General features: G+C 59.8%; 2 protein-coding genes across 2 annotated transcripts; one reads left to right on the forward strand and one right to left on the reverse strand.

Annotated features, from left to right (window-relative positions):
- Positions 1 to 1,282: 1,282 nt before the first annotated feature.
- On the reverse strand, positions 1,283 to 21,762 carry HBEGF (heparin binding EGF like growth factor). Its single transcript, XM_041397680.1, has 7 exons — positions 21,696 to 21,762; positions 7,619 to 7,977; positions 7,205 to 7,378; positions 5,102 to 5,279; positions 3,046 to 3,201; positions 2,839 to 2,931; positions 1,283 to 1,760 (listed from the first exon to the last, which is right to left on the reverse strand). Exons 1-6 carry the CDS (start codon positions 21,737 to 21,739, stop codon positions 2,859 to 2,861), a joined length of 984 nt encoding a protein of 327 aa, XP_041253614.1. The 5' UTR covers positions 21,740 to 21,762; the 3' UTR covers positions 1,283 to 1,760; positions 2,839 to 2,858.
- Positions 10,277 to 22,432, forward strand: SLC4A9 (solute carrier family 4 member 9). The gene is made up of 21 exons (XM_041397679.1): positions 10,277 to 10,695; positions 12,252 to 12,412; positions 12,619 to 12,768; positions 12,884 to 12,945; positions 13,042 to 13,199; positions 14,803 to 14,887; positions 15,148 to 15,302; positions 15,866 to 15,982; positions 16,164 to 16,338; positions 16,575 to 16,708; positions 16,811 to 17,082; positions 17,760 to 17,815; positions 17,912 to 18,094; positions 18,234 to 18,347; positions 19,109 to 19,270; positions 19,425 to 19,603; positions 19,746 to 19,818; positions 20,710 to 20,778; positions 21,636 to 21,809; positions 22,133 to 22,279; positions 22,382 to 22,432. Exons 1-21 carry the CDS (start codon positions 10,427 to 10,429, stop codon positions 22,430 to 22,432), a joined length of 2,946 nt encoding a protein of 981 aa, XP_041253613.1. The 5' UTR covers positions 10,277 to 10,426.
- The last annotated feature ends 386 nt before the right edge of the window (positions 22,433 to 22,818 follow it).

Consider the following 22,818-nt stretch of genomic DNA (forward strand, 5'->3'; position numbering starts at 1 on the left):
CCCCGGGCAAGGACACCTTCCACTATCCCAGGTTGCTCCAAGCCCCATCTAACCTTGCCTTGAATAGTCGCAGGAATGGGGCAGCCACAGCTTCTCTGGGCAACCTGTTTCCATCCCTCACAATAACGGATTTCTTCCATATAGCTAACCTAAAACTCCCTTATTTCAACTTGTGCCTATTACTCCTTGTCCTGTCACTGCAGTTCCTGGTGAGGAGTCACTCTCCAGCTTCCTTGGAGGCCCCTTCAGACACTGGAACATTGCAATGAGTTCTCTATTCAACCTTTTATTCTCCACCAGAACAGCCCCAGCTTTCTCCGTCTGTCTTCATAGGGAAGATCCTCCACTCCTCTTACCAACTTTGTGGCTTCCTTTGGACTTGCTCCAGCAGTTCCATATTGTTGTTATGTTGAAGACACCAGAACTGTACACGGTAGAGGGGAGGAATCACCTTTGACCTGCTGGCCATGCTCCTTTGGATGCAGCCCAGGAGGTTTTGTTGGTTTCTCTCTGCCTCATGGCTCTCTAGCAGAGCCAGCAACTCCTCCGCTCTCACTTCCCCCCAGGGAAGAGGGAAGAACTGGTTTGGAGGTTATTTTCACTGCAAAGTAAGGAATCATTCCTGATCACTGTATGAAGTGATGCTTGCTGGAATTACCTCAGCTCCAGGAATCTGCCATCACCCCAAGAACAGCTAGGATTCCTTTCAAAAGGGGTGTAAGCCCACCTCTGGATTTTTTGGTTTTGCCAAATTAGAGAACCATCAAAACATTATTTGGGATCTTTAGGATAACCCTGCCCACCTTCCAGTGGATCAGGTTGCTCAAAGCCACATTCAGCCTGGCTTTGAACGCCCACAGGTTTGGGGCAGCTACAGCTTCTCTGGGCAACCTGTGCCAGTGTCTAAACAACAAATGCTGGCTTAAAACCAGGGACCATTCCCATTTGAAAGGATCAATGGCCAGAGTGGCTTTATTCATACCGGAGGCAGCTTTGCTTGGTGAGGAGACCCACAAACATCGCACCCCTCCCAAACAACCAGCTGGCAAAGATGAAGAAAATCTCTAAAATAATCCACATGGGGCCAAGCTGAGATGGATCCTGCCTCCAGCCCCTTACACCATACTGCTCCCCGAGGATAGCACAAGCTGATCCAGCAGCCCTGACCACACACTCAGGATCTCTGCTGCTGTTGGCAGTACCCCACCAGCATGGAATTGGTGCTGAACGCAGCCTTGAGAATTCTGACTCCTTTCCACCGCCATGATTAATAACCCAAGTGTTTGTTACAAAGTGTTATTTATTAGAATATTACATTGCACTTAAAAAATAAGGGAGGTCTGACCCTGTCATCTTGACGTACATGAAGGATGCAGGGCCAGACCTACAATAAATATAAATACTATGTACAGTTTATCTAAAATAAATATATAATTTAAAATGAAAAATATCTTGTTAAATAGCTGTTACCCTCCCCCCCTTTCTGCGGCGAAGGAAGCCCCGAGCTCGGTCTCCTCCCTTTCACAGCTTGTTCCTCGGCACGTACTGCAGTGGACGGAGAGCCGCCGGGGAGCCCCTGTGCCCCCGGCCAGCGCCGCTGCCGAGCCCGCTCCGTCCCGGGGGTGCCACGGAGCTGCCGCAGTGCCGCCGCTGCCCGGGCAGCCCCGCCGGTGCCGTCCTGGTGCTCCAGCGAGCCCCCAGTGCCGCTGGCGCCGCGGTCTCGCCTCTTCCAGGAGGTAGAAGTGCATTAGTGCCGACCCCTGCAAGAGAGAGGCGGGAGAGCTCACACCGCGATCCTGGGCTCTCTGCCACAGAGCAATCCCTGCGTGGGGCGACAGAGGTACCGACCCTCCCAGCCCGGCGGGAGAACCCCCGTGCCCACCCAAACCCCACTCGCCGCCCCTCGGGGCTGGACGCGGGAGGATGGGAGCCAAGGTACCCCACCCACCATGCTCCCTTCCGGGGAGCACAGCACTTCTTCCCCCGGACACACCCACCCAGTAACCCCCAGGGTAAAGGGGACAGTGAGGAAAGCCTTGTGCCAAGTCTCCTTCCTGAAAATTCAGCTTCTATGAGCAGCTCAAATTCCCACCCCCAACACTGTGATGAACATGACAGAAATTCTCCAAAGGCATTACCTCATCCTCACAAAGAACAATGATTTTTTTTTTTTTCTTAAGAAGAGAAGTAGCTGTAATATGTATGACCACACCTAACGTCAGGATTTAGGTCAGATCGGAGGAAGTTTGACAAATTTTCAGCACCCAGCCCCACAGCCACCCCTGGGACAGAGCACATATCCCAGCCCAGCCAGAAGAACATGGCATGGGCTGGCAGCAAGATCCCCCTGTGCCAAGCTGATAGGCATTGCTTTGGTGCAAGTAATAAGTAGAGTGGGAACGAAAAGGAAAGGGGTTTTTTACACTTGTATATAAATAGATGCAATATCTAAGGAGGGGAAGTGACTCAGAGGGTCAGAGAGAGAGCAGAATGAGAGAGGGAAAAAAGCTAAACAAAACAGAAGCAGCTTCCCTACTACCAAACAATCCCCAAAGCATGGAACACCAGCACAGAGCAGAGACTGGGGGTTAGAAAGAAGGACATATGAATGACAGGGGTGCCAGGGGACAGGATTTCAGCAGGAAGGGGAGAGAATAAGACTGGAGCCCCACAGGGCAGCCCAGACTCTCAGCCAGCTGCTTCTCCAGACTCAGGCTGCCTTCAGCTCCTGCCTAGCTCTGGCACAGGATCCACACAGCAGACCCAGCCAGCACAAACAGCAGAGCCCCCAGATGTCCATCAGCCACACTGCTGCCCCATGCCCAGCCAGAGGCTCACCTCGCCAGCACCTGGCATCCTCAGTGATTCACAGTGATGCCCAGCTTGATTTTCTCTTCGTTTTCTACGTCGTAGCCACCCCTCTTGTGACACCTGCGAGGCCAAGTAAAGGGATGCTCAGGGCATGGAGAAGCCTCTGCTCATCCTCCTCTTGCACATGGTCTTTCCAGGGACACAGATCTGGGAGCTCAGTGCCATCCCACTCACCTGAGCATCAGCAGGGCTGCGATGATGACAAGACACAGGGAGGACAGGACAACAGCAACGACGGCCAGGGCTGTGGTGTGGTCGTACGCGCTGGGCGGGTGCTCCACCGGCAGTGAGAGGCCATGGCAGCGCTCTCCGTGATAGCCTGGCTGGCATCTGGGCAAGAAGGAAACTCACAAAGGTCAGTGGGGAGCAAGGATGGGAGGTCTTGGGGTCCCCCACACCCCATGGGAAGGCAGTGCCTCTGTGCTCAGCCTTAACCAACACCCTGCCTATTCCCCTTGGGCCCCACACCCCTGAGCTGGGAGGGCTGATGTCACCATCATCTCTATTGTACTGGTAAATTAAGTTTCTCCTGCACCTAGTGAAGACTCCTAGAAAGGTCGAGCTCTCCCCCAGTAGTAGAAGGCACTGGGGTCTGTTCTCTTTCCAGTCACACCCTGGCAGGTTGCTCAGAAGTGGGCACCTCTATAAGTGGGAAGAGAGCAGCGAGGCAGCTTGGCCAGCATTTCCCATGGAGCAGGATGTCCCTGCACACCCTGCCAGCTCAGAGGTGTCCCATCCCTGGAGACTTGGGAGGTTGCTCATGTAACAGAAATAACGCTCCACACAGGCTGGGAGGCTTCCAGCCCTCCCTGAGCCACATTGCACTGATGCAACCAGATAAATATATCCCTCTATATCCAGCACCACTGACCCTCAGGCTGATCTCCAAGCCGGACTCAGCCCAGCTCCTGGGCTCACAATGCCACATGCCAGCATCACCTCCCAGGCACAGCAGCAAGGCTGGGCACATGGCAAAGGTGCAGGACCCAGCTCAGCATCATCCTTATTCCACCCTGTGTTCCAGGAAGAAACAGACTAGGAGACCCTGTGACAGCAGCACAGTCAAGCACCAAAAGTAGCCACAACCAAGTGACACCAGTCCACACAAGGCCTCTTTAGCAGAGGAGACTGGGGCAGTTGGCCACTGTTGCTAAAAACTCTGATGGCTCTGAGAGATGCCACCCAGGGACAGACCCCCATGCTGAAGAGACGCAGCCAGCCCCCAAATCCCTGCTGATTGCCTGTGTCCCAGTTTCTCTCCCCACCCCAGGGATCTGGGCCAGGGACACCTGGCTGTCCCAGTCCTAGGCCAGGGTGTCACAACCCACATTGTGCTGGGTCACCAACCCAAACTGAGCCTGCAAAGATGTCCCTTCACTGGCAGTCCCGAGTCCCCCATGCAAGGGCCCAACTTCATGACAGCTTCAACAGGGAGAAACCAGGGAGTTAGAGGAGCTCTGTGGAGCTTGATCCCTGCAGATTGCAGATCCTGTGGGCACCATAAGCCAGGGAGCTATTATCTTCCCTGGGCTCAAGGCTGGGTGGCTCAGAGGATTGATAGTGAAGAACAAAGCTTCTTACATATCTGCCAGCTCAAGTCCTGCCCACGTCAGTGGGGATCAAATATGCACCCCAGGGTATTTCCTGCAGCAGCAGCGCTGTATCCAGGTGCCCCAGCAGCAGGCAAATACTTTCTCCTTCACTTGCCTCATCTAGTCCCTGCTTGCTCTGCACTCCAGGGTGGGGGGCAAGGAGGGGTACATCAGGCCAAGGGACAGCATGGCTTTGGCAGCCTGTCCCCAAAGGTGCTACCTCCACTCCACTTTGCTGCTGGCATGGCAGAGATGCTCCTCCCACCTGCACTGATGTGCCCTGACAGATGCAGGAGCCAAGAGGTCTCAGAGTGGGGGCTTTACAGCGACAGGGTCAGGATGAGGTTTCCCAAATCAGACCTGCAGAAGTCCTCAGCTGCCAGACTCCAGCCCTACACACCATACTGCAGTCCCCAGCACAGCCAGAGCTCACCATGCTGGCAGGGAACCCTGGCTCTAAGGCCATGACAGGATTTGGGGAAGGGGCGGACACTTCTCAAGAATTACAAGTCAGAATTGTCCCTGCATGGGTAGGGAACATACACTAAAAATATCTCTGCTTTTCCTCTGCCCAGCCTGGCGAATTGAAAGAATCATGACTAAGGCTCCCCCGGCACAGGCACACACCAGCAACTCACATGCAAGAGGGAGCTCCCAGCTCTCGGATGTACTTGCACTCGCCGTGAATACAGAAATCCTTGTACTTCCGCAGGCACGGGTCTCTCTTCTTCCCCAGGCCTTTGCCTTTTCTTCTTTTATTGCCGTTCCCTTTTTTCTTGGGAGTAACGAGGCCTTGAGGCTTTGACAGGAAGGCAACTGAAAAACAATTTCGGAAGGAGAGAATAGCAGTCAGATCAGCTCCACGTGCCAACCAAAGGGAAGCCAAAGCCACATCCCAGGGCTGCCACAACTGCTCAGCCCTGGCTCCCACAGCCCTTTTGTGCTGGGAGCTGCCCCCGAGCCCGGGGTGGGGGGGGGCTTTTTTTTTTTTTCCAGATCCTCACAAATATCATGGCCTTTCCAATTCATAAGAACAATTCTCAAGGAAAGAAGGGAGTTGGGCAGGGGGAACAGAGCTTTATACATCTCAAATGCTGCTATTATATGCACCAGTTTCCACTGAATACAGAACACTGCTAATTGCCCCTTTATCTGGCCTTTATTTCCCTGACAAGCACAGGCTTTTCTAAGACCCTATTCATGGCTGGGATGGACTCTCCTTCCCGTGGGCACAAGGATGCCTTACTCACCCCAGGGCAGGATTAAAAGAGCAAGCCTGCCTTAAGTTTTAGTTTTGCAGAGCCCAAGAGATGGTGAGGGCATCATTCCCATGAATTACAATGGTATGTTTTAATTCCGGTGCAGTAACCAGTGGCTTTTGGTGCCAGGCCAGCCCCCTGTCAGGTTGGTGGAAACCAGAGCACCAAGCTCCTCACCCAGACACAGCCCAACACTAGAACGGCACTGGAATGGTCTTTAAGGTGTGCAGATACCAAAACAAACCAGTTCCTAGCTTGATCTCACTGGGTGCTGAGGTGTGGGAGAGCACTCACTGCTCCAAGGGGGATTTTTTAGCTCCCCCGAGCTATGGTGCTCAGTAACCCCGGTGAATTAAGCCCGGGGCTGCTCAGGAAGGAAAGTACAGTGGAGTCCAACCTGGCAAGTTGTAACCTGTCCAGGTTACAACTCAACCACTTCTTCACGGAACCAGCGCCTCTCGTGCTGGCACACACCGGTTGCACACCTAGCAAAGTCATGTCGACATCCTCCATGCTGCGCCTGGAGAAAACCGATACTCCAGGAAACTCTGCGGCTCGGAGAAACCTCCGGATGAGGCTGACAGCAGGGGCTGCTCCGTCCCCTGCCTCTCCTGCCCTGAGTTATCTCCCAGTCACAGCCAACACACACACTGCTGCGTTTCCCGAGGGCTGAGTCCCACCCGGTGCGAGTGGCTCAGCCCGGTTTTGCCTGCTTTTTTGTCACAGTCTGCTGGCACAGCCAGAAAGCAAAGAAAAACACGGAAAAATGGGAGGGTGAGCTGTACGGAGCAGAAGAGCACGCTCCTGGTGCCAGGTACTGCCCTCGGCACGCCGCGGGTGCGAGGCACAGGTACATGTCACCCCCTGGGCCCGCGATGGGCCCCCGTCCAACCCCCGTGAGAGACACCGAGACGTTCTCTGCTACCAGCTCGGGGCAAGGAGCCCGGCGTGGGTGCTCGGGCGCCCCAGAGAGCGGCAGTGCCCCCACCGCCCCCGTGGCGGGGCTGCCGGCTGACGAGCCCTGCCGCGGAATGAGGAGCAGCCGCGCGTGGGTGGCGGTGACTCACGGCGGTCCCCGCGCCACCGCCGGGAGGGCAGCGCGGGACCCCGGACACGGCAACCCCGCCACGAGGGGCTCTGTCGCCTCCCGGCCAAGCAGCTGAGACCTGGGACCCCCTGGAACCCGCCCTGCAAGGCACTTCAGGAATACGGACAGCCCCTGGCAGGAACGCCACTACTCCGTGCTGGTGCCCCACGGGCTACTCCCACTCGGGTCTGCTGCCGCCGCGTATCGGTATCTGGGACTGCTCCCACCCGCCACTGCAAGTCCCTCCGAAGCGGAACCGGAGCTGCTGCCGGGGCACCCGCGGACTGAGCCGAGCAAAGCCCGGCATCTTCGCGACCTCTCCGGTTCCGACTGCCCCCAGCCCAGCCCGTCCCGCGACCCCGGCCCCGCCCTGGTACCCCTTATCCCTTCCATACCTCTCGGCAGCTCACTGAAGTCGTCCCCCGAGGCCGCTCCGCCGCCCTCCTTCTCCGGGCTGCCGCCGAGCAGCGGGGCCGTGGCCGGGATCGGCACGCCGCCGCCGCCGCCCTTGTGCAGCACCTCGTTGTGCAGCTCGTCCCGGCGCAGCCCACCCGCCGCCGCCGAGCACACTGCGGAGAGAGCGGTCAGGAGTGGGGGCTGACACCGCCCTGCCCGGGACCCCCCGCGCGGGACACGGACCAATATTTCTGTCTGCTCGCACCCGGGACCAGGACCGCGTTGCCCGCGCCCAGGACCGGCCATGCTCGCGTTGTCCAAGACCATCCCCCCACATGTTCGGGACCCTCCAGTCGAGCACGGCGCTGGGATGCGCTGCCCGCACCCAGGACCCTCCCCACGCGAGCCCGTACCTGCCGCCAGCAGCGCCTGGATCAGCACCGCCCGCCCGTCCATGACCCGCGGGCACACACGTCCAGCCCCTGCCGCGCTCCGCTCGATCCCGCGGCGATGCCCACTCTCCGGCACGGCGGCCCCGCGGCGGGTAGAAAGCGGCGGACGGCGGGGCGGGGCGGGGAGGGGCTGAGCGACCGCCCCGCCCCCGGGAAAGGCTTCCCCACCGCCCCCGGGGGTGTCCCGTCGGCCGGGACCGGGACCAGGTCCCGGGACCTTGGCCCCGTAGGTTCTCCTCTCTCCGGAGGCGGGCCAGGGACCCAAGGGCCACCCAGGGACCCAAGGGCCGCCCCGGTGCCGCTCCGCGCTGCGGGCCGGCCTGGGTAGCGAGAGAGCGAGGAGAAAAGGGTTTCTGCAGAGCGCCGAGGGCAGGAGAGAGCCAGGGGGAGAGGATGGTCCCTATGGTCCCCGTGGCTCCAGACCCTGGCTGGCAGGTGGCCGAGGCGGCCCGAGGGTACTGGGAGAGGGAGCGCACTTTACAAAATGAGCATCAGGTGGGAGGCAGCAGCTCAGGAGTCAGGGCTGCACCTCTTCCCGGCCCTGGGGACGGGATGACCCTCAGAAAGGGGACAGACGGCCGTCCATGTGCCACTGCACCAGCGGGGGGTCGGGGATGTGGTGGCAATCTGAGATGGCAGCAGAGACCCTTTCTGTCCCTAAGGCCCCATTTGTGCCCCTGTGCTGCCCAAGTGATGGAGTCACTGCCTCACCTCACAATACCCCCCCAGCCAGCCACTGTCCTTGTCCCTGTCCCAGCCTGCTGTGTTTGGGCACTGCCAGAGCTTCCCCATGTCCTTCACCATGCTGGCAACCATGTGCTGTGTTTGGCCCCATCCTCAGCACAGGTGACAGTGCAAAAAATGTCACTGACATCAGTGCTGGGCAAGTGCAGAGTCCTGCCCCAGCTCTCTTTTGGGCCAGCAGAGGCCCCTGGTTTGTTCCTTGGGGTCCCGAGGTCCCAAGCCCCCAGCCCATGGCTGGTTTGGGCTCAGCTAGGCATGAGCAAATATTCCTGCCATTGTTGTTACTGTCTCCAAGGAATACCACCGGATCTGGCACCCCCCCTGCTCACACCCTCCTTCTTGCTCAGACTTGACTTTTGCAATTGTTTGCTGGATGTTTTTCCTTCCGCCTCCTCCAGCCATCAGGAGCCCAAAGCCTCTGGCAGTGGAGTTGGGTGGTGGCACAGGCGAGGGGCTGTGTCCCTGGGCAGTTCTGCACACTGGTTCCTGGGGAGGCCCCCATGGAGATGGATTTTTTGCCCCTGCCAGTCCCCCACCACATCCCCAAGGCCAGGCTGGGCACGTGTGGCAGTGTATGTAGGCAGCGTTTGCCAGCTGCCCTGGCACCTCAGGAGAGGGAGGCACCAGCTCACGTCAGCTGCCAGGGAGGCAGCTGGCACAGAGGACTGGCAGCGGGCAAGGGTGGGGGGGATGTGTGCAGGCTGCTGACCTGCCTGGCTCTGCTTCCTGCCTCTGCCTCCTGCTGCCTCTTCCCCTCTGCCTCCCACAGCCTCCCATGACCCCTTCCCACCTCCTGCAGCCCCTCACAACCTCCCTGCCCATGCCTGCTGCCAGTCATGCCCCATCTCATGCTGCTGAGGTGGCCCCCGCAGGAGGCGGAGGTGAACCCCAGGAAGGTCTGGGAGACTCAGGGCATCCCTGATGCTCCTTATCGATGGGTCCTTCTGCCAGGGGTCTCCCCACGGTCCCCACCCCAGCTAAGGGCACCTATCCACACACCATGGTACCCACTGGTATCCCAGAGCAAACAGCCTGGACACCCTGGGCCAGATCCTCAGTCTCAGTTCCTGCCAGGCAGGTACCAGACCTCAGGAACCCACGCTCCCACCCGCCCTTCCCCAAAACGTGACTGCCGTGGTGGTGGCTGGCCCTGCTCCAGCTGCTCCTGGGGCTGGATCCTGTCGGCTCCAGCGGGCCCCAGCACAGCCGGCCCGTGCCGGAGCCGCGGGTGTTTGCGGTCCCGCCGCCGTGTTTGCAGTGCACACAGCCCCGCGGTTTGTTCGCGGGGGGCCGAGGGGCCGAGCGCGGTGGCGGTGGGCATGGCACGGGCACAGCCAGCACCGTGGCTGCTCTCTGCTGGCAGCGCTGTGCAGGGCCTGCCATGTCCCTGTCCCTGCAGGATGCTGCGGCTGTGCCCACGTCCTTCCCCCTCCATCCGCTCACCGGCTGCAGCTCACGCAGAAGCCTTCTGATCAGCGGCACAGCCCCGAAGCCCTCCCGGCCCTTTCCGTCAGCCCTGCCACTGGCAGCCCCTTATTTCCCCACTCTGGATTTGCTCAGCGGTGCCACATCCTTCCCCAGAGCATGTCCCCATATCCTCTTTTCCAGGAGGAGCTGCCATGGGCTGTGTCACCCCTTCTGCCATGGGCACAGCATCCTTGCACAGGCACAGATACTGCCACCAGCTCTCCAGGCTTGGCCCTGCCACCCCCTCACTAGCGCCCTGCAGGGTGCAGACAGGGCTGGGAACACACGAACATCCCTGTCCACCCAGGTCACCTACAGGAGGCGGGTGGGTCCCCTGGTCCCTGGCCTGGGTGGGCAGCTGGACATGTGGCAGGACAACCTTACTGGGACCTGTGGGGCTGACCCTGCTGTTTTGGGATGTTTGTTTTGGGCTTGGCTCCTGTGTATTGGTTTGTGGCCAGTTTAAACCAGTTCACAGCTGTTATAAGGTGTGGGATGAGTGGGATCCTGTGAGTGCTGGAGGGGAGCTCACGCCTGTGGCTGCCGGTGCTGGTGGCCATGCAAGCCCACGTACCCGGGGCGGGTGGCACGGCTCTCCAGGCAGCAGACAACTGCTCACAGCCCAGACTAGAGTGCAGCAACCCTCGAGCTCCCTCACAGGCTTTCGGCTGCAGCATCTTCCCCTCCAGCACGGCCACAGCGGCCCGGCGAGCTAGTGCCGTCCTGCAGTGGGAGGAGAGGGGGGACGTCACCTGCCCGCTGCTCTTCATCCAGCTCAACCAGCTCCTCAGCACCCCGGCGGGGCTGGAGTGGAGGGAGATGGCCAGGTAGGCACACCTGCGAGAGCCAAGCTGCTGGGCCACGCTTTGGGAGCCCAGGGCATGTCCCGAGGCTGGCCGCTCCCCAGCCTCAGCCCCAAGGCAGGGCTCTGCCCCGCCAGTGCACAGCTGGGCTGACTTAATTTCATGGCAGAGGGCAGGATGTTCGGCAGGCCAGGCACAGCGCCCTTCCTCCTGCTCCTCTCTGTTGCCTCTCCAAAGCTCCAGCGGCTGCGCCGGGGCTGGGATGTCCCCGTGCCCCCTGGCACCCTTCCACCCGCCGGCAGGGGCACAGGGACACGGGCCACAGGAGTCTGGCGACAGCAAGGGGTCTTCACGCGGGGTCGGAGTGTCTGTGGGACCAAAGCGGCCGCGCTGCGGCTCTCCCCGGCAGCCAGCCCGTTGTGCCCGCACGGCTGCCCCCGGGCAGGAGCCTGCAGCGCCGGGCCCGCTCTGCCCGTGCAGCACGGCCAGCGCCCGCGGCTGCGCGCCCACCCACGGGGACAAAGGGGAGCTCTGTCTGTGCCCGGCGTTAAAATATTTGGCATGGCCCGAGCGTGAAAACAGCTCAAGACACTTCTGTTCTGACTCCAGCAAGTGTTGCTAATGGCAGGGCCGCCCCCAGCCCCAGCCCAGCTGGGGGAATGGATGGGCTGGGAGCAGCCCTGTGGAGAATGGCTGGGGGTGCTGGTGGGTGACAGATGGGACACGAGCCAGCACCGTGCACTGGCAGCCCAGAAAGCTGAGTGTATCCTGGGCTGCACCACGGGCAGCAGGGTGAGCAGGGGTGCTCCCCCCTGCTCTGCTTTGGGGGGACTGCCCTGGGGCACCACATCCAGCTCCTGTTGAAGCACATCCAAAGGAAACCATGGAAATGATTCAAAGGCTGGAACAGCTCTGTTGGGACAGCTCTGCTATGGAGACAGGATGAGGGAGGTGGGGTGTTGTTTAGCCTAGAGAAGACAAAGCTCAGGGGAGACCTTAGAGCCTCTTGCAGTGCCTAAAGGGGCTGCAAGAGAGCTGGAGAACAACTTTGGACAAGGGACTGGAGTGACAGCACAAGCAGGAATGGCTTCCCACTGCCAGAGATCAGTGTTAGATGGGATATTGGGAAAAAAATTCTTCCCTGTGAGGGTGGTGAGGCACAGATTGCCCAGAGAAGCTGTGGCTGCCCCATCCCTGGAAGTGTCCAAGGCCAGGCTGGAAGGGGCTTGGAGCAAACTGGGATATTGGAAGGCATCCCTGCCCATGGTGGAAGGCTTGGAATAAGGTGAGCTTTAAGGTCCCTTCAAACCTGAACCATCCTGTCACCTCATTATGGCTGGAATTCTCCTGATCAGACCTCAGAGAGGTGTGGGTCTGCAGGAATGGGGACATGACCACTTTGTCTGCCCAGCTGCCCCCACACCATGAACCAACTGCAGGCCCCTCTGAGCCACACAAACCCCTCCCTGCCAGTGCCAGCCCCATGCTAAGCCCAAAGATGGACCCAGGCTTTAACTCTCACTGCTGGCATGGGGCACAGGACCTACCCTGCCACTGACCCCCCACATCTCCCTGGGCAGGTGGATCAAGTTTGAGGAGAAGGTGGAGGACAGCGGGGAGCGCTGGAGTGCACCCCATGTCCCAGCTCTGCCCCTGCACAGCCTGTTCCAGCTGAGGACATGCCTGCAGAAGGGGACAATGCTCCTGGATCTGGATGCCACCAGTTTCAAGGAAATAATTGGTACATGAGTAATGCAAAGGTCATCTCCTGGGATGGGCTGGTCACCAGAGAGGGACAGGCCACCAGGAGGTGCCTATAGAACAACACTGATGAGTGACACAGCTGGGTATCTGGGGGGTTCTCTGCTACTCCAGCTAAGGGGGTTTTCCCTTGGGCAACTCCCCAATGGGCAGGAAGACTCAGAGCTGTCCCTGTCCCTGATGCAGACAAAGCTCTTTCTGAGCAGCCTGAGGAAGCAGAGATGCAGCCTGCACTGAGGGAGCGCCTGGCAGCCCTCCTGCTCCTCCAGCCACAGCACCAGCCTACAAAATCCCTGCTGCAGCTCCTTGCCGAGCTTGGTCTCTCTCCCTGCCAAGGTAGGAAACCTGGGTGTCCCACCAGGCATCCTCCCACTGCCTCCAGCCCAGGGCAGTACCCACACTGACCTTTCAACTGCACATGGATTTTGCTGCTTTCTCTCTTTCTTTGCAGGGAAAGCCAAAGGCAGGTCTGAGCCCAGAACCCAGGTCTCCAAAATGCCTCTTAAGGAGCAGGTATGGCAGCGTGGAGCTGGGCTGGAGCAGCTACTGCACCCTGAATGCTCAGCACAGCATCCTGAGTACCCAGCTGCTGCATCCCTTTCCTTTCAGCTCAGAAACAGATTCAAGAAGAAGGTCCCACCGGGGGCTGAAGCAGCCCACGTTGCTGTGGGGGAAGTTGAATTCCTGGAAAAGCCCTTCACTGCCTTCATTCGCCTCAGGCATGGGGTGTCCCTTGGCTCACTGGCTGAAATTTCTCTTCCAAGCAGGTAACAGAGCACGGCTGATGGCCCAGTGCCTTCCTCCATCCCTGTCTCCCCATTTCCCCCACATCAGACAAGGCTTTGCTGGTCCAAAGCAAAGGGAATGGCACCCAGTGCCACGTGCAGTCCCAGAATCCTGTCTCACTGCTTCCCCTCCTGCTTTTCCCAGCTTCTTAGGAGCACTCTAGAATGGGCTGAGTGTGGAGTTGGGCAGCCTGGAAGGGACATCCCCTGGGTCATTCCCCCTGGGCTCTGCATTCCCTGTCCCTAGCTGGTTCTGAATGCTCTCCACCTACTGCCGGAGCGTGGGGCCTGGCGGCGGGGCAGGATGCAGGTTTTCAGGAGACTCTTATCCTCCCGCTGTTCTCCTGAGTGGTGAGATGGGGTGGGCACAGAGGAGCAGGGCAGGAGGTCCCCATGGTTTCTCCGCGGCTGAGGAATGCATCCTCCAAAGCCGTGAGGGAAAACGGGCAGTGTGCCTTCAGCGGAGGGCTTCCTTAGGAAGTGCGCGGAGGAAGCAGGCGGGGATCAGGAGGGACATTGCCACCTCCTGGTCACTCTGCCCAGAGCACCCGTCCCCAGGAGCTGGGAGGAGCAGGACAGACATCCACCCACCTCTGCTCTCTCCTCCGCGGGAGTTAGGTAGCAAGTCCCCGTGAATGTCCCAGGGTCTCGAGGGTTTCACGATAATCCCCTGCCCTGCATTTTCCTCCCCAAAACCAGAGGGCAGGGAGACCTTGCCCCTGCCATCCCTTTGCCCAGGGTGCCATCCCCTTTGCAGGCCATGCTGGGCTGTCCCCCAGGTGCAGCCACTGCCTCAGGGCTGTCTCTCATCCAGATCCATCTCTAGGGTCTTAAGGTTTTCCCATCGCCTTTGTGCAGCAATCCCATGTGGCAACTGTCACTTCTCGTCCCTTTGGAGCAGGCTCCAGAGGCCTCCAGCATCGGGGGGTTCTCTCAAGTCCCACTTGCATGGCCAGAGGAGTTTCCCTGCTCCCTCTCTGGGGCTTTGCTCAGGGTGCAGTCACTGGAACTGCTTGACAATCTCAGGCTTTCAGGACTGTAACCATTCCTGCCAGCTTTGGAAAGGCGTGGATGATTTGTGTGGATTGTCCCTCTGGAGATTTTGCACCATCCTTTCAATTGTGGGATTTTTACCATATTTTATCAAGGGCTCTGAGCTCTCTTTCGAGTCTCCTCCCATGTCCCCAGAGTCCTGTCAAACCTGCTGTCTGTGCTGCTGGCAAACTCACCTTCTCTAACACACCAGCATCCTGCCTGCGAGCAACATTCCCAGGAAAATTATGCCAGAGACACCTCCAGCTGAGGATTTCTCCTCCTCTGTCCCAAAGACTTGTTCCCCCACACACCCCAGTCTGGATTTCTGCAGAGCCTTGTCATCCATCCAGGGTCCTGGTATCCCATGGTCTCTGTGAGGTTGCCATGCAGTGGCAGCAGACACTTCAGACACATGTCTTCTGCCCCCAACCTCACTTTTAGGGTGGCAGAAGCCCCCCAGGCCTGCCCAGCCCCCATCCCCACATCCCCCCCAGAGAGGCATCCCCTGGAGGGGAGAGGGCTGCTCTGGAGATGTGCTGTCTTGCCACAGGTTCCTCTTCATCCTGCTGGGCCCCCACGGAGTGAAAACCTACCACGAGGTTGGCAGGGCCATGGCCACACTGCTGACAGATGAGGTGAGCCTGGCACAGCACTCAGGGGACACCAGGACTCCTCTCCTCTGCAGGCTACAGTGGAGGACAGAGGATGGGGCAAGCTGGTGGCCTGCCTTCCCCGGGATAACAAAACAAAAGCTTGGGTGGGTTTGCAGGATGTAGGGCGCCTGTTGCCCTGAAGTGGGTGGGTTTGTTTCCTGGTGATGGCTGCAGGCTGGAAGGAAGGTTCCAAGTGGATGAATGAAGGGACATGGTGGCTAAACCACGGCATCTCCCCACAGCTCTTCCAAAGAGTTGCCCGGCAGGCTGAGCACCGAGAGGACCTCATGGCAGGGATAGAGGCATTCCTGGATGAGCTGATTGTACTTCCTCCTGGGAAATGGGACCCTGGTGCCCGAATTCCTCCACCAAGCCATCTGCCAGCTCCACGCAGGAGGTGGGATGGAGGGAGGTGACCCCAACCCCTGCCAGCCCCTCTGCAGGGATACCTCTGTCTGTGACACTGGAACTTCTGTCTCCATGGGGATGAAGCTGCCCAGGAGCCAGGGGGTCCTCCCAGCCAGGCCCCTCCACAGCTCCCTGCTTTGGTGCCCCTGCTGTTAGTCCTGCTGTCCCACTTGGCAGTAGATGGCAAATCCCCTGCAAAGGGAGCTGATGGGAACACTGGGATGCAGCATGCACTTGTGAAACTCAACCTCTGAGCAGGACACCCCAGGCTCTGCCCAGCTCCTCCACTAAAACCAGTCCTGCAAGGGCTGGCTCCAGAGCTTGCCAGAGGAAATCATGGTTGAGTTAGAAGAAACCTTCAAAGATCTTCATCTTCCATGTCTCCTCCTCTTCCTGATCTTTTTCCTCTCCATTATCAGGGGATGCACAAGCCCTGTTTGCACCCCTGTCCTCTCTCCGTTCTCCCTTTCCTGTCCTGGTGTCCCCTAAATGCAGCTGGGTCCTGAGGGTCCCAACCTGCAGCCTGCTGTCTCAGGCTCTGCTCTGCCACAGGACCACTGTGAACCCACTGGACCAGCAGCCACATGGTAATGGGGACATGACAGCAGCTGGGGACAGAGCCAGCCCAGGGCACGCACGCTCTGGGGAGGAGCTGGAGAGGACAGGCAGGTCAGTGTGTGGAAGGGCAGTGGGAGGTGCAGCAGGGGGCTGGATTTGGGGCAGGTCACTGGTTTCTCATGGGACCACCATGTCCAAGCCCCTCTGAGTTCCTGTACCCAGGGGAAGGGACAATCCCTTGCTGTGCAGCTCTCTGTGGGGTGTGCTCTGAGACCTCCCTCCCCCACCCCAGGCTTTTTGGGGGGCTGCTGCGAGACATCCGGAGGAAGGCACCGTGGTACGGCAGCGACTTCTCCGATGCCCTGCACCCTCAGTGCCTCTCAGCAGTGCTCTACATCTACCTGGCAACAGTCACCAATGCCATCACCTTCGGGGGCATGCTGGGGGATGCAACTTCCAACATGCAGGTCAGTGTGGCCTGGGGTGCCTGGTACCAACCCTACTCAGCCCAGCCCAGAGAGCCCCTGGGTGCCCAGCTCCTACCAGCATCCCCAGGACATCCTGAGCATTGCCTGAATTCTGCCTCCCTCCCCCGTGGTCCCCAGCACTGACCCTGTCTTCTTCTGTGCTGCTGGGGGAGCAGGCCCACAACCCTCCTCCCTGCCATGTGCCTGGCACCTGGCACCCCTTCCCTGCATTTCAGGGGGTGCTGGAGAGCTTCCTGGGCACAGCCTTTGCTGGCTTCATCTTCTGCCTCTTTTCGGGCCAGCCCCTGACCATCCTGAGCAGCACCGGCCCCGTGCTTGTCTTTGAGCGCCTCCTCTTCTCCTTCAGCCAGTGAGTTCAGTGCCAGGGACAGATCCTCAGCTCTGCTGGTGGGGGACACCAGCACTCCAGGCAGGTGTCACTGGCGAGGCTTTCAGTCACCCTTTCCGCCAGGGATCACAGCCTGGACTACCTGGAGTTCCGCCTCTGGATTGGGCTCTGGGTGGCCTTTTTTGGCGTGGTGCTGGTGGCCACCGAGGCCAGTCACCTGGTGCGGTACTTCACCCGCTTCACCGAGGAAGGCTTCTGCGCGCTCATCAGCCTGATATTCATCTACGACTCCCTGAAGAAGATGCTGAGCCTGGCAGATGCCTTCCCCATCAACTGGCAGTACCGGCTGGACAACGTCACCTCCTACAGCTGCACCTGCAACTTGTCCAGCCCCGGTGAGCCCAAGCAGCCGTGGGCGGGTGGGGAGCAGGAAGCTGCTGCCCCAGGATGCCAATGGGAACCTGTTTCCTGGCTGGATGAGGGAAGGCACTGGAGAAGGAGGCTGTTTAATCCCATCCTCGCCTGCCTGACCACATTGCAGTGTCCTCCTCTTCCCTCCATAGTCAGTCAACCTATTTCTGCCTCCCAGAACTGCCCAGGAAGCAGGCAGGACAGTACAGGGAGCTAGGAGAGCCTTGGCCTATCTCCTACGCCTCCAGGACGGGGGATGTCACAGGCTGGAAAGGGACACCTGGATGGGTTCACTCTGCCATTTCTAGCCCAGTCTGTAAATCAGGGGCTGTCTTCGGGGGCTTGAAGTCATGACCCTGGAAATTACATGACCCGCACTGACCCTGTAAATGAGATGTACACAGTGTGCCAAAAAAATCAGTGCTGGCCAGCCTGGGATCAATGGTGCCTCTGAGTGTCCAGTGCTTTAGCCAAGCCCTTCACAGGGACATCCCTCTCTTGGTGCTTCCTGGACATCAACCAGCACCAGGGCCTCAGAGGTCACATGGGTCCAGCACCCTGAGCCCTCAGGAAGAGCTTGAGGACCCAGCCTGATGGCAGCATCAACCCAGTCATCCTGATGAAATCAGTACCAACCAATCAGCCCCCTGTCACTTTGCAGGTCACAGCTCAGCAGGGAATGACACGTCGCTGCCCTCACCCCTGGCCACCTGGCAGGTACAGCCCCTGCTCCCAGGCAGGCAGGTGAGGCGCTGGGGAGAGCCCAAGGTGATCATGTGTGACCCCTCCTCACTGCCCACCTTGTCCCTGCAGCCTCCTGCCACCCCAGCAGGGCTGAGCAGGACCCAGTGCCTGGATCAAGGTGGGCATCTCCTGGGCACCAGCTGCCAGTACGTGCCCGATGTCACCCTCGTCTCCTTCCTGCTTTTTGGGGGCACCTTCCTCCTCTGCACTGCACTCAAGCGCTTCAGGAGCAGCCGCTACTTCCCTGTGGGGGTGAGCATCTTTCAGCCACCCCAGTGACATGGCCACCTGTCCCACAGGTGTGGGGATGGCTCTGGGTGCTGCATTTCAAGGCTGCTCCAGGAGCAGCCCCCACCCCTGCCAGCCTGGGCCAAGCCCTCTCCATCTGCAGGTGCGGAAGCTGGTGAGCGACTTCGCCGCCATCCTGGCCATCCTCGCCTCCTGTGCTGTCGATGCTGTCCTGGGCCTGGAGACCCCCAAGCTCCTTGTCCCCAGCGAGCTGAAGGTGCCAGCAGGGTGGGCACAGCACTGTCAGGGTGTGGGTCCGTGCCCACCACGGTAGTCATCCCACTGTGCTGTCACTGTCGTCCTCATCACTGGCTCCAGCCCTACAGGGGGTGCAAGCTACACCCCAGGAAATGAGAAAGGGTTGAGCACAGCTGATCCCTTGCACTATAAATAACCTGGCTCAGACCTGCACTGTTCAGATCACACTGGAGCAAGAGCCACAAGCTCAGTTCCAGGCTTGGGCTACTCACCCTGGGTGTGGAGCGGGGCTGGCAGCGCTCCAGAGCAGCCAGTGTTCACCACCACCTCCTTGGGCTCACCATCATCACTGCCCAATGCCACCTCTTCCACCTGCTGTCACAGGCACATGCCCAGCTCCTGGCTTGTGGTGTCCAAGAACAACACCCTGCTCTGTGACAGCCAGGGTCAGCAGCATCCCTAGGATGCCCGAGGTGGGGCATCCCTGGATGCCTGTAGGACTCCAGCCTGGGCACCTGGGGCTGGTCCCATCACCCGACTGCACTGCACACCCCACAGGTGGGTGGCAGTTGCCATGCACAGCCAGGTTGTCCTTGTGGGGGACTGGTGGGTGAGCAGCATCCTCAGGATGAGTGAGGATGCTCTTCCACCCCTGAGGTGGAGCATCCCTGGGTGCCTGTAGGACTCCAGCCTGGGCACCTGGGGCTGGTCCCATCACCCGACTGCACTGCACACCCCACAGGTGGGTGGCAGTTGCCATGACCCTTCTGCTCTCCACAGCCCACAAACCCAGCACGGGGCTGGATCGTTTTCCCCTTTGGAGCCAACCCATGGTGGGTCTGCCTGCTGTCCGCGGTGCCTGCTGTCCTTGTCACCATCCTTATCTTCATGGACCAGCAGATCACAGCTGTCATTCTTAACCGCAGGGAGTACAAGCTGCAGGTGAGCAGGGGGACAGGGAAAAGGCAGCACCAGCCAATGGGGGAAGATCCAGGTCCTGGCTGGGCCCCATGGAAGCAGTCAAGGGGGAGCAGAACCCCAAACTGGCCAGGAAAGTGGGAAGATGTCCCCAGCCCTGCTGCCTTTTCCACTGCAGAAAGGAGCAGGCTTCCACCTGGACCTCCTCTGTGTCTCCCTCCTGATGGTTGTCACCTCTGTCACTGGCCTCCCCTGGTATGTCTCAGCCACTGTCATCTCCCTGGCACATATGGAGAGCCTGAGGAAGGAGAGTGCAACCTCAGCCCCCGGCGAGCACCCCGAGTTCCTGGGCATCAGGTAAACAACAAGCCTGAGCTGACCCTTTTCCCTGTGGCCATCAAAACTGCAAAGAGCAGAGACCTTGGGGCCAGGAGGGCAGGGAGGGGGGTGGGCTCCCAAGCGACCCTGGGCACCTGTGACACCTGTGCTGCCACCACAGGGAGCAGAGGCTGACAGGCCTGGCTGTCTTCATCCTGATGGGAGTCTCTGTCTTCATGGCCCCCGTGCTCAAGGTAGGAAGCCTGGCTGGGGTGGCCTCTTTTCCTAGGCAGGGGGTGGCCATCCCCTGCAAGGCTGGAGGTTCCTGACCCACTGAAGCAGCACAGGAAGCCTGTGTGGCAGGCAGGGAGCTGTGCCCTCTGTGGGTATGGACTGCACCAAGGCTTTGTGTCCAGTGCACAGGAGGGCTGGCACACAAGGCACTGTGGCCCCATGTCACCTGTCCATCCTCCCCATACATATCAGGGTCCTTGTGCTCCCCAAACACACCCCAGCACTACCTCTCCACACTGCCACGTGGATGACCTGGCTGCTGCTGGCTTTCACCTGCTGCCACTGCCATGCTGGGAAAAACCCTTCCAGTGGCCCTGCATTACATGTGGGCAGACAGTAGGACTCTTTTCCTCCACCTCTTTCCTCACCTCTGAGGCTGGTCTCATAGAGCCTTTGATACAGGATCCTCCCAGCATCCTCACCTCCCAGCTGGAGTTGATGCAAGAACAGTTAGATGGGTCAGGAATGGCTGGATGGTCATGGCCAGAGATTTACAGTCAGTAGCCCAATGCCCAAATGGAAATGAGTAACAAGTGGTATCTTCCAAGTGCTCCTACTGGACAAATACTGTTAAGTATCTTCATCAAAGACATACATAGCACATTTGCAGATGGCACCAAGCTGAGGTGCAGTGACACACCTGGGGGATGAGATGCCACCCAAAGGGACCATGGAGGACATGGGCTCATGTGAACCTCAACTACTGATGCCAATAAGGCCAGGCTGGGCTGTTGGGAATAAAGGAGGCTCAGACTGTGGACACACAAGCAGGTTTTTACATGAGAGGGCAGTGAGCAGGGACAGACCCCCGGGGAACTGCCCTGCTGATGCCCCACCCCACTGCCTTGCAGCACATCCCGATGCCGGTGCTGTACGGGGTGTTCCTGCACATGGGGGTGACAGCACTGAACAGCATCCAGGTGAGGGAGGGCTGCACTGGGAAGGGGAGCTGTGCTTTTGGGTGGGGAGGAGGGGCTTTGCTCAGTAACAGCTGCCACTGCACAGCATAGAGCTGTCTCCCACCAGGCCCAGCACAAGGAGGCAGAGAGGGACCTTTCCAGGACAAAGGAAAGGGAAAAAGAAGGGCTCTGGGATGCTGAGCAGCAGGAGAGTCTTGTGCACTGCTGGATCAGGTGGTTTGGGAGAAGTGGGACCAGTGGGTAACACAGACTTGCTCTCAAAGCAACAGGGACTTCCTCACCTGGGAGCTGCAGGCAGAGCTGGGACATGACAGTCCTTTGGTTCTGGTATTGCTGCTCATGTGCCAGTTCTCTTCTTTTCCCAAGAAACCAACAGAGGGGAAAAAAAACTCTATTCCAGAATTATCTACACCGCTTTTTCCTCTAAATAGTACAGTTTCCTTGCAATTACCCTGCTCTAGATGACAGGCTGGGAAACTCCCACCCTCCCTCTGCTTGGGAAACCCAGAGTTATGCTCTGGAGGAGGCTGCAGCAGTTTCCTGTGAAGTGAGGGGGATCAAGGGGTGTCAGCTCTCAATTAACCCTGTAAAGACAGCTAGAGTTCTTTCTGTCCTTTCCAGAGGTCTGCCTGGAAAGCTCTCCCCTGGCCTGTGGTGACAGTGGCACCAGGACCCCTGGTCTTGCAGACAAACTCAGTGGCCCGGGCATAAGCTGGGGGTCAGCAGAGGGCAGGAGGGCTGAAGTGCAGAAATGGTGGTGAAACCCCCTCCCGCCGGCCCCAATCTCAACAGGGAGGTGGGTGAGAGCTGCCCAGTAGCCGCACAGGCGTGACCCACCTGCCACCCTGTCACTACAGCTCACGGACCGTGTGCGGCTGCTCCTGATGCCAGCCAAGCACCAGCCAGACCTTGCCTACCTGCGCCAGGTGCCCCTGCGCCGGGTGCACCTCTTCACCGTCATCCAGCTGCTCTGCCTGGCCCTGCTCTGGCTTCTCAAGTCCACCGTGGCCGCCATTATTTTCCCAGTGATGGTATGACCCCCCTCGAACCGGCGGCACCGCTCTGCGGCTGGGCTGGGCTGGGCTGGGCTGGGCTGGGCTGGGCTGGCTGGTGCCCCCCGGCCGGCACGGTGCCTTGGCAGGGACACGAGCCCGGGCTGCTCTGCCTCCAGCCTCCCCTGCTCTGGGGCCTGGGGCCGTCACCAGGGGCTGAGTGACACTCTTGGGCAAGCACGGCGCCCGAGGACCGGGAGGGTTGACAGGCCAGCACCCTGGCGTCTCGGGGGTGACAGCGGTATGTGACAGAGCTGCCGGCTGTCCCCGCCCCGTGCTGACCCGTGCCTGCCCGGCCGCAGCTGCTGGCGCTGGTGGGGATCCGGAAGGGGCTGGAGCGCATCTTCTCCCCGCACGACCTGAGCTGGCTGGACGGGCCCCTGCCCGCGCCGGGGGCGGCGGGGACACACGCCCGGGAGCGGCCGGAGCAGGGGAGCAGAGCCGAGGAGGTCGGTGCTGTCCCGGGAGCCTCGCTCGGCCACAGCCGCCCGGGGCCGAACCGCCCCGGCGTGGGCGCGGTGCCGGCCCCGTAACCTCTGTTCCCCCCGCAGTGCGAGCCGATGCACCGCCCGGGACCGCAGATCAACCTGTCCGTGAACTAGGCCGGGCCGCGGGGCCGCGACCCCCGGGGGGCCCGGAACCCCCCGGGCCACGTGGCCGCGCGGTGACGTCACAGTGGGCGTGACCGCTGGCGCGGACAGCCAGGGCGCCCAGCCTATGGCGGCCCGCACCCGGGAGGGGGCGGGGCCACGGAGCAGGCGTGCCTTTCGCTTTGATTGGCAGCTCAGTGACCCAATCACCCCTCGGGACAGGCGGGCGTGTGACGGTCTCGCGCTGACGGAGTCCTTCAGATGGGTTCGAAGGGGAGGTGGGCCCAGGGCATGCAGGAGCCAATCGGAAGACGCCAGACGCCGTGCGTTGTGAGGGATGTTCCTTTCAGCCAATCAAAACCGTGATTCCTGAATGCGCTTAGATCGACAGCTCGCTC

Source organism: Onychostruthus taczanowskii, unplaced genomic scaffold, assembly GCF_017590055.1.
Source record: "Onychostruthus taczanowskii isolate IOZ18803 unplaced genomic scaffold, ASM1759005v1 scaffold14, whole genome shotgun sequence".
In the NCBI taxonomy this organism is placed as follows: domain Eukaryota; kingdom Metazoa; phylum Chordata; class Aves; order Passeriformes; family Passeridae; genus Onychostruthus; species Onychostruthus taczanowskii.